We start from the raw sequence: 12,362 nt of genomic DNA on the forward strand, positions 1-12,362 counted from the left end.
CAGCACCTCCCAAACCTCTACCACCTAGAAGGACAAAAGCAGCAGGCGCATGGGAACAACACCACCTCCAAATCACACACCATCCCGACTTGGAAATATATCAATTGTAAGGAATCTTACAACACCAGGTTATAGTCCAACTGTTTCATTTAAAAATCACAAGCTTTCGGAGGCTTCCTCCTTCGTCAGGTGAGCGAGTGTGACCTGAGGAAGGAGGAAGCCTCCGAAAGCTTGTGATTTTTAAATAAAACAGTTGGACTATAACCTGGTGTTGTAAGATTCCTTACAATTGTCAACCCCAGTCCATCACCGGCATCTCCACATCATGGAAATATATCGCCGTTCCTTCATCGTCGCTGGGTCAAAATCCTGGAACTCCCTTCCTAACAGCACTGTGGGAGAACCGTCACCACACGGACTGCAGCGGTTCAAGAAGGCGGCTCACCACCACCTTCTCAAGGGCAATTAGGGATGGGCAATAAATGCCGGCCTCGCCAGCGACGCCCACATCCCGTGAACGAATAAAAAAAAATGCATTACCTCACATTTCTCTTCTCTGTGGACCACCAAATCCCTTAATACCTTTGGTTAACAAAAATCTATCAATCTCAGATTTAAAATTAATAATCGAGCGAGCATCAACTGCCGTTTGCAGAAGAGAGTTCCAAACTTCTGCCATCCTTTGCATGTAATGTTTCCTAACTTCATTCCAGAAAGTCCTGGCTCTAATTTTTAGGCGATGTCCCCTAGTCCTAGAATCCCCAACCAGCGGAAATAGTTTCCCTCTATCTACCCTATCAGTTTCACTTAATATCTTGAAAACTTGGATCAAATCACCCCTTAATCTTCTAAATTCCAGGGAATACAACGCCAGTTTGTGTAATCTCTCCTCGTAATTTAACCCTTGGAGTCCAGGTTTCATTCTAGTAAATCTACACTGTACTCCCTCTAAAGCCAATATATCCTTCCTAAGATGCGGTGCCCAGAATTGAACACAGTACTCCAGGTGTGGTCTAACCAGGGCTTTGTACAGCTGTAGCTTAAGCCTTTTTGATTCGGGCGAACTGGTCTATGCCGGTGTTTATGCTCCACACAAGCCTCCTCCCTCCCTACTTCATCTAACCCCATCACCATGCCCTTCTATTCTTTGCTCCCTCATGTGTTTATCTCGCTTCCCCTTAAATGTATCTATTCTATTCACCTCAACTACTCCTTGTGGGAGCGAGTTCCACATTCTCACCACTCTCTGGGTGAAGGAGTTTCTCCTGAATTCCCGATTGGATTTATTAGTGACTGTCTTACATTTATTACCTCCAGTTTTGGATTCCCCCACAAGTGGAAACATTTTCTCTTTGTTGACCCTATCAAACCTCTCAGTGCCTTGAAGACCTCTATCAGGTCACCCCTCAGCCTTCCTTTTCAAGATCTAGGAGCAGGAGTAGACCATACGGCCCCTCCAGCTCGCTCCACCATTCAATAAGATCATGATGTGGAGATGCCGGTGATGGACTGGGGTTGACAAATGTAAGGAGTCGCACAACACCAGGTTATAGTCCAACAGGTGACTTCACCTGACGAAGGAGCAAAGCTCCGAAAGCTTGTGATTTCAAATAAAGCTGTTGGACTATAACCTGGTGTTGTGCGTCTCCTTACAATAAGATCATGGCTGATCATCTACCTCAACTCCACTTTCCCGCCCGATCCCCATATCCCTTGATTCCCATAGAGTTTAGAGTGAAGAGCCCCAGCTTGTTCAGCCTTTCCTGACATGGATATCCTTTCAGTTCTGGTGTCCTTGTGGATCTTTTTCGCACCTTCCCCAACTTCTATATCCTTTCCATAATACGGAGAACAGAACAGTGCACGACACTGTTTGGTTTATAGGAATTGCGGGCTTGCCTGTGGGAGTGGACGTTTGCGCTGGACTGGATGAAAAGTAGCGACTGGATGCTGAATTCCCGACACCACTGTCGATTTCTTCCTCCCTGTGAGACGTCCTTCTCTCAATTCCATTCTGTGGTCGGAGCCAATGGGGAACCTTCAGCCACTTGAGAATGACTGACCCGTCCGTTTCACCAAGTGATGTCTGTGGGAGATGAGAAGATATTCAAAAATAATGAAGGAGTAAATGATTTAAATTATGTACACGGGCAGAACCCCGGTCCCCTCATTGTAAACCCGGATAACCCGACACACCTCACTGAAATATAATACCCCACACCCCTCACTGAAATATAATATCCCCACACCCCTCACTGAAATATAATATCCCCACACCCCTCACTGAAATATAATATCCCCACACCCCTCACTGAAATATAATATCCCCACACCCCTCACTGAAATATAATATCCCACACCCCTCACTGAAATATAATATCCCCACACCCCTCACTGAAATATAATATCCCCACACTGAAATATAATATCCCCACACTGAAATATAATATCCCCACACCCCTCACTGAAATATAATATCCCCACACTGAAATATAATATCCCCACACCCCTCACTGAAATATAATATCCCACACCCCTCACTGAAATATAATATCCCCACACTGAAATATAATATCCCCACACCCCTCACTGAAATATAATATCCCACACCCCTCACTGAAATATAATATCCCCACACCCCTCATTGAAATATAATATCCCCACACCCCTCACTGAAATATAATATCCCCACACCCCTCACTGAAATATAATATCCCCACACCCCTCACTGAAAGATAATATCCCCACACCCCACACTGAAATATAATATCCCCACACCCCTCACTGAAATATAATATCCCCACACCCCAGACTGAAATATAATATCCCCACACCCCTCACTGAAATATAATATTCCCACACCCCTCACTGAAATATAATATCCTCACACCCCTCACTGAAATATAATATCCCCACACCCCTCACTGAAATATAATATCCCCACACCCCTCACTGAAATATAATATCCCCACACCCCTCACTGAAATATAATATCCCCACACCCCTCACTGAAATATAATATCCCCACACTGAAATATAATATCCCACACCCCTCACTGAAATATAATACCCCCACACCCCTCACTGAAATATAATATCCCACACCCCACACTGAAATATAATATCCCCACACCCCTCACTGAAATATAATATCCTCACACCCCTCACTGAAATATAATATCCCCACACCCCTCACTGAAATATAATATCCCCACACCCCTCACTGAAATATAATATCCCCACACCCCTCACTGAAATATAATATCCCCACACTGAAATATAATATCCCACACCCCTCACTGAAATATAATACCCCCACACCCCTCACTGAAATATAATATCCCACACCCCACACTGAAATATAATATCCCCACACCCCTCACTGAAATATAATATCCCACACCCCACACTGAAATATAATATCCCACACCCCTCACTGAAATATAATATCCCACACCCCTCACTGAAATATAATACCCCACACCCCTCACTGAAATATAATATCCCCACACCCCTCACTGAAATATAATACCCCACACCCCTCACTGAAATATAATACCCCCACACCCCTCACTGAAATATAATACCCCACACCCCTCACTGAAATATAGGGCTCGAATTTAGCAGGCCTGCGGGTTCCCAGCGGGTGGTCCTCCGGGAGCGTCGAAAACGCGGACGGGTAATTGTGTGCGTCCCCCACGCGATCGCGGGATAATTGGACCCATTAAGGCCTGCTTCCGGGTTCTGCGCTCCCCAGCTGCGTGCCGGCCGGCTGCGCATGCGCAGTACCGTCGACGCGATGTAGGAGCTCCAGTTAAAGGGGCAGTCTCCCAAAGCCCCTCCTGCTGCAAGCAAGAGGTCTGGGAGAATGGCTCAACCAAGGGGAAAGGCTGCGCCCCGTTTTTCAGATCTGGCACTGCAGCTGATGCTGGAGGGCGTGAGGAGGAGGAGGGAAACACTCTTCCCTGAGGATGGGCGCAAGTTCCCTGCCGCCGCAACCAGGAAGGCATGGGCAGAGGTGGCGGCGGAGGTGAGCAGCAGGGGCAACACCCCAAGGACTTGGGAGCAGTGCCGCAAGCGCTTCAATGACCTGACTAGGTCTGGCAAGGTGAGTACACCAACGCACCCTCCCACATCCCGTCCCCACCATCACGCCAAGCAGATCACAACCCCCTCCTGCACAGCCACCACTGCGCTCCATCAGCAATCCTCACAGCCACTCATTCACCATCCTCGCCGTGCACGCAAGTACCCACCGTCCCTGACCCCACCCGAACACTACCACACACCCCAATCCCCATGCAATGGGATGGGCACGTGGCCCACACTTCCTCCCATCCGTTCCGCGCCACGCTCAACCCAACTACACCGATGCTCGATGCGTCTCACGATGCAAGACGCACCCACTCACACATCTGTGTTTTGCCTTCACAGGAGAAGAGGAGCAAGAACAACCGCGAAAGGGCACGCACCGGAGGTGGGCCGCCGCAAGTGGTGGAGCTCACCGACGCAGAGGTGGAGGCGCTCGACCTCGCCCGCACGCGACATTGCCTGTCGGTGGCCGATGGCGAGTGTGTCGCTGCCGAAACGGCCGGTAAGGGAAAGCTGACACTCAACACCCATGATCGCGAGTGACCGTATCATCACCTGCCATCAGGCGCACTGTCAAGTTGGTCCACATGCCTCAAAGTGCCCTCTGTTCTCTTGCAGGTGCGTCTTTGGATCAAGCGAGCATGGAGGGCGATTCCTCAGAGGACATGGCGGTCTCTGAGGGTGCATCGTCACATCAGAGCCAACCATCCACCAGCGCAGAGACACGCACCTCGGTGGGTCCCCCTCGCCAACTAGTTGGGGTAGCACTTGGTGAGTCACTGCGCACGAGTGAGCATGAGCAGACCCTGGTGGCAGGGGCAGCCGCGGAGGGTCCGCGACGGAGGGAGCACTCATCTCCAGGCTCTGCTCAGCCGGACCCAGATGCTGAACCCAGGGGGCCACCAGAGAAAAGGAGAGTCGTCGAGGGCCACCAGCTAATTGCTGAGGTGCTGGCAGAGGTGCCGCGCGCATTGTCCACAATAGCGCAGGCGATGGAGGAGTCCACCTCCTGCATGTGGGCATTGGTGGCGCAGGCACAGGAGGGTACCGGCGACACAGTGTCGCGGGTAGGTGCGGGACTGTCTGCGGTGGAGGACAGGCTGGCCTCCCTCGAGCGTCACGCACAGCTCCACTTCGAGTCCTTGCAGGCCCTCACAACGTCTGTACGGATTCAGGGTGAGCAACATTCCGACGCCACCAACAGGCTGAGGGATACACTAGGGGTGGCCTTGCAAGGCCTCACACATGCCATCCAAACTGCCGTCCAGCAGGGTGGAAGGGGTGATGTGGGCCGAGGCCAAGAGAGGGATGATGGTGACCGGGGACATGGAAGCGGGGACGCCTCTCAAGGCGTCCCCACGTCCCACCCGTCGCCCACCTCTCAACCAGCACCCGCAATGGTGCCTCCTCTCCAGGTGGCCGAGTCTGCCCCTGCCCCGGTGCAGGAGGAGCAGTCTGTGGAGGTGCCCTCACGGGCACCGAAACCCAGGGGCCGTCCGCCAAAAGCATCTACCCGGTCAAGGCAAGAAGACGAGCAACCTGCCACTACCTCTGCTGGAGCCACAGGGGTAGCACCACGTAGGGGTTCCCGGAGAAGAATTCCAAAGGCCTTATAATCACAAAGGGAATACACCAGGGTGTTTATTATTTTGTACTTTGTTTCTTAAATGATGTCACATTCGAGATATTAAATAGTCTATTCTCACCACTCCTGCCACCTCTCGTCCATTCTTCCGCGGCTTGTGCAGTAGTAGCGTTCCGTGGAGGCCATCATGACGGCGAACACCTGCTGCCACCCATTGGGCACACTGCTGTGGGTGCAGGATTACTGGCAGCACTCTTCAGTGGAGGGGGCTGGTATGGCCGCTCGCCTGTGCAGGTGAGGAGATGCGAGCGCATCGCAGTGTCTGACTCTAGGAGAACCGTTGACGTATGAGTGCGTCCCTGGCCCGGCGACCATCCCGGTGAGTCGCGGCTCGGCGCATGGGTCGTCCAACATCCTCGGGCGCGTCCTCCTCCTCCTCCTCCTCCTCGCCCTCGCCTTCCTCAATGTGGGTGGCGGGTGTGGATGGGGCCTCCTCCAGCGGCACCCCTCTCTGTTGGGCCATGTTGTGCAGGGCACAGCAGACAACTATGATTCGTCCCACTCTGAATGGTGTGTATTGGAGCGCTCCCCCAGAACGATCAAGGCACCTGAAGCGCATCTTGAGAAGCCCTATGGTCTGCTCAATTGTAGACCTGGTAGCAGTGTGGCTGTCATTGTACCGACGCTCCGGCTCGGTGATGGGGTTCCTCAGAGGTGTCATGAGCCACGTGTGGAGGGGATACCCCTTGTCGCCGAGGAGCCAGCCGTTGCCGGCGTTGGGTGCCTGCAGGATGGGCGGGACGGCGGACTCCCTGAGGACGAAGGCATCGTGGCAGCTGCCGGGGTATCTGGCGCACACGTGTAGGAATCTCTGGCGGTGGTCACAGATGAGCTGGGCGTTCATGGAGTGATACCCCTTCCTGTTGATGAACAGCCCTGGCTCATGCGGAGGTGCCCGTATTGCGATGTGGGTGCAGTCGATTACACCCTGCACCCGTGGGAAGCCGGCCATGGCATGGAATCCAACCGCCCTCTCCATCTGGCTGCGCTCGTCCATGGCGAAGTTGATGTAGTGGGAGGCCCTGCGGAACAACCCATCGGTGACCTGCCTTATGCACTTGTGTGCAGAGGACTGACAGACCCCGGTGATGTCCCCGGTGGCACCCTGGAAGGAACCGGATGCGAAGAAGTTGAGGGCAGTGGTGACTTTGACGGCGACAGGTAAGAAGATGCTGCTTGGTCCATCAGGGAGCAGCTCGTCGTTAAGGAGGCTGCAGATGTCGGCGACTACCTGGCGATTGACTCTGAGCCTCCGTATGCACTGCTCCTCGGAGAGGTCCATGAAGCTGAGCCTCGCTCTGTACACCCTGTGCGGAGGGTAGTGCCTCCTGCGACGCATCTCTCTCTGCGGTTGCCCTCCCTCCTGCTGTGCAGGTGGGTGTGCCGCAGCACCGTGTTGGGGGGCCCCACCTCTCCGAGGCGGACGGCGTGGACTGCGAGGCTGCTGGGGCTGGTCATCCTGTTCGTCCTCCGACGATGTCAACGCACCACCCATCTGGCAGGTGTTGGTGTGAGGGGTTGTGCAGGGTAGGTGGGTGGGTCCTCGGACTGGGGCTGCGGTTTCGTGTCGGTCTGTCCTCTGGCTTGGCGGGGGTTGGTGGAGGGCAGGGGTTGCCCTATGTGACGCGGTGGCCTCCTGCGTGGGTGAGGGCGCTCCCCCGTGGAGCGCACCTTGGCACCTGGCACAGGCTGCTGGCTGCAACACGCCTGGTTTGAAGGGTCCTGTTTCCCCCAGTGTGGGAAACTGACTGCTTTGACCGTAAAATCCCACACTTCCTCTTTTGACAGCTGCTTCAGCTCATTAACTGACCACAACGAGCAAGTTAAGTACTCTCAAGTGGAACCCCGCTGGCTTTAATTGCCTGCGGGATTCCCACCAGCGGGGCTTGCGCGCGCAGCCCCGCACGTCAGCGCGGTACCCGGAAGTGGCCGGGATTTCGTCCGAATCCGGTCACGTGATCGGAGATCGGGATTTTCGAGGCCCCCCCGCTGGAAACCCGCAGGTAACCCGACCCTAAAATCGAGCCCATAATACCCCACACCCCTCACTGAAATATAATATCCCCACACCCCTCACTGAAATATAATATCCCCACACCCCTCACTGAAATATAATATCCCCACACCCCTCACTGAAATATAATATCCCCACACCCCTCACTGAAATATAATATCCCACACCCCTCACTGAAATATAATATCCCCACACCCCTCACTGAAATATAATATCCCCACACCCCTCACTGAAATATAATATCCCCACACCCCTCACTGAAATATAATATCCCACACCCCTCACTGAAATATAATATCCCCACACCCCTCACTGAAATATAATATCCCACACCCCTCATTGAAATATAATACCCCCACACCCCTCACTGAAATATAATATCCCCACACCACTCACTGAAATATAATATCCCCACACCCCTCACTGAAATATAATATCCCCACACCCCTCACTGAAATATAATATCCCCACACCCCTCACTGAAATATAATACCCCCACACCCCTCACTGAAATATAATATCCCCACACCACTCACTGAAATATAATATCCCCACACCCCTCACTGAAATATAATATCCCCACACCCCTCACTGAAATATAATATCCCCACACCCCTCACTGAAATATAATATCCCACACCCCTCACTGAAATATAATATCCCCACACCCCTCACTGAAATATAATACCCCCACACCCCTCACTGAAATATAATATCCCCACACCCCTCACTGAAATATAATATCCCACACCCCTCACTGAAATATAATATCACCACACCCCTCACTGAAATATAATATCCCCACACCCCTCACTGAAATATAATATCCCCACACCCCTCACTGAAATATAATATCCCCACACGCCTCACTGAAATATAATATCCCCACACTGAAATATAATATCCCCACACCCCTCACTGAAATATAATATCCCCACACTGAAATATAATATCCCCACACCCCTCACTGAAATATAATATCCCCACACCCCTCACTGAAATATAATATCCCCACACCCCTCACTGAAATATAATATCCCCACACCCCTCACTGAAATATAATATCCCCACACCCCTCACTGAAATATAATATCCCCACACCCCTCACTGAAATATAATATCCCCACACCCCTCACTGAAATATAATATCCCCACACCACTCACTGAAATATAATATCCCCACACCCCTCACTGAAATATAATATCCCCACACCCCTCACTGAAATATAATATCCCCACACCCCTCACTGAAATATAATATCCCCACACCACTCACTGAAATATAATATCCCCACACCCCTCACTGAAATATAATATCCCCACACCCCTCACTGAAATATAATATCCCACACCCCTCACTGAAATATAATATCCCCACACCCCTCACTGAAATATAATATCCCCACACCCCTCACTGAAATATAATATCCCCACACCCCTCACTGAAATATAATATCCCCACACCCCTCACTGAAATATAATATCCCCACACCCCTCACTGAAATATAATATCCCCACACCACTCACTGAAATATAATACCCCCACACCCCTCACTGAAATATAATATCCCCACACCCCTCACTGAAATATAATATCCCCACACCCCTCACTGAAATATAATATCCCCACACCCCTCACTGAAATATAATATCCCCACACCCCTCACTGAAATATAATATCCCCACACCCCTCACTGAAATATAATATCCCCACACCCCTCACTGAAATATAATATCCCACACCCCTCACTGAAATATAATATCCCACACCCCTCACTGAAATATAATACCCCACACCCCTCACTGAAATATAATATCCCACACCCCTCACTGAAATATAATATCCCCACACCCCTCACTGAAATATAATATCCCCACACCCCTCACTGAAATATAATATCCCACACCCCTCACTGAAATATAATATCCTCACACCCCTCACTGAAATATAATATCCCCACACCCCTCACTGAAATATAATATCCCCACACGCCTCACTGAAATATAATATCCCCACACCCCTCACTGAAATATAATATCCCCACACCCCTCACTGAAATATAATATCCCCACACCCCTCACTGAAATATAATATCCCACACCCCTCACTGAAATATAATATCCCCACACTGAAATATAATATCCCCACACCCCTCACTGAAATATAATATCCCCACACCCCTCACTGAAATATAATATCCCCACACTGAAATATAATATCCCCACACCCCTCACTGAAAAATAATATCCCCACACCGCTCACTGAAATATAATATCCCCACACCCCTCACTGAAATATAATATCCCCACACCCCTCACTGAAATATAATATCCCCACACCGCTCACTGAAATATAATATCCCCACACCCCTCACTGAAATATAATATCCCACACCCCTCACTGAAATATAATATCCCCACACCCCTCACTGAAATATAATATCCCACACCCCTCACTGAAATATAATATCCCACACCCCTCACTGAAATATAATATCCCCACACCCCTCACTGAAATATAATATCCCCACACGCCTCACTGAAATATAATATCCCCACACCCCTCACTGAAATATAATATCCCCACACCCCTCACTGAAATATAATATCCCCACACCCCTCACTGAAATATAATATCCCACACCCCTCACTGAAATATAATATCCCCACACTGAAATATAATATCCCCACACCCCTCACTGAAATATAATATCCCCACACCCCTCACTGAAATATAATATCCCCACACCCCTCACTGAAATATAATATCCCACACCCCTCACTGAAATATAATATCCCACACCCCTCACTGAAATATAATATCCCCACACCCCTCACTGAAATATAATACCCCCACACCCCTCACTGAAATATAATATCCCCACACCCCTCACTGAAATATAATATCCCACACCCCTCACTGAAATATCATATCCCCACACCCCACACTAAAATATAATATCCCCACACCCCTCACTGAAATATAATACCCCCACACCCCTCACTGAAATATAATATCCCCACACCCCTCACTGAAATATAATATCCCCACACCCCACACTGAAATATAATATCCCCACACCCCTCACTGAAATATAATATCCCCACACCCCTCACTGAAATATAATATCCCCACACCCCTCACTGAAATATAATATCCCCACACCCCTCACTGAAATATAATATCCCCACACCCCTCACTGAAATATAATATCCCACACCCCTCACTGAAATATAATATCCCCACACCCCTCACTGAAATATAATATCCCCACACCCCTCACTGAAATATAATATCCCCACACCCCTCACTGAAATATAATATCCCACACCCCTCACTGAAATATAATATCCCCACACCCCTCACTGAAATATAATATCCCCACACCCCTCACTGAAATATAATATCCCCACACCCCTCACTGAAATATAATATCCCCACACCCCTCACTGAAATATAATATCCCCACACCCCTCACTGAAATATAATATCCCCACACCCCTCACTGAAATATAATATCCCCACACCCCTCACTGAAATATAATATCCCCACACCCCTCACTGAAATATAATATCCCCACACCCCTCACTGAAATATAATATCCCACACCCCTCACTGAAATATAATATCCCCACACCCCTCACTGAAATCATATCCCCACACCCCTCACTGAAATATAATACCCCCACACCCCTCACTGAAATATGATATCCCCACACCCCTCACTGAAATATAATATCCCCACACCCCTCACTGAAATATAATATCCCCACACCCCTCACTGAAATATAATATCCCCACACCCCTCACTGAAATATAATATCCCCACACCCCTCACTGAAATATAATATCCCCACACCCCTCACTGAAATATAATATCCCCACACCCCTCACTGAAATATAATATCCCCACACCCCTCACTGAAATATAATATCCCCACACCCCTCACTGAAATATAATATCCCACACCCCTCACTGAAATATAATATCCCCACACCCCACACTCAAATATAATATCCCCACACCCCTCACTGAAATATAATATCCCCACACCCCTCACTGAAATATAATATCCCCACACCCCTCACTGAAATATAATATCCCCACACCCCACACTCAAATATAATATCCCCACACCCCTCACTGAAATATAATATCCCCACACCCCTCACTGAAATATAATATCCCCACACCCCTCACTGAAATATAATATCCCCACACCCCACACTGAAATATAATATCCCCACACCCCTCACTGAAATATAATATCCCCACACCCCTCACTGAAATATAATATCCCCACACCCCTCACTGAAATATAATATCCCCACACCCCTCACTGAAATATAATATCCCACACCCCTCACTGAAATATAATATCCCCACACCCCTCACTGAAATATAATATCCCCACACCCCTCACTGAAATATAATATCCCCACACCCCTCACTGAAATATAATATCCCCACACCCCTCACTGAAATATAATATCCCCACACCCCTCACTGAAATATAATATCCCCACACCCCTCACTGAAATATAATATCCCACACCCCTCACTGAAATATAATATCCCCACACCCCTCACTGAAATAATATCCCCACA

At 49.4% G+C, this 12,362-nt stretch overlaps 1 protein-coding gene across 1 annotated transcript in view; it reads right to left on the minus strand.

Annotated features, from left to right (window-relative positions):
- LOC137332557 (NFX1-type zinc finger-containing protein 1-like) overlaps positions 1-12,362 on the minus strand; it is a 102,851-nt gene that overhangs the window by 49,346 nt on the left and 41,143 nt on the right. Inside the window, exon 7 of the mRNA XM_067996479.1 lies at positions 1,900-2,086. Coding sequence (XP_067852580.1) covers positions 1,900-2,086 — 187 coding nt within the window. The remainder of the gene's footprint in view (positions 1-1,899; positions 2,087-12,362) is intronic.

The sequence above is a fragment of the Heptranchias perlo genome, chromosome 2, assembly GCF_035084215.1.
Source record: "Heptranchias perlo isolate sHepPer1 chromosome 2, sHepPer1.hap1, whole genome shotgun sequence".
Lineage (NCBI taxonomy): Eukaryota > Metazoa > Chordata > Chondrichthyes > Hexanchiformes > Hexanchidae > Heptranchias > Heptranchias perlo.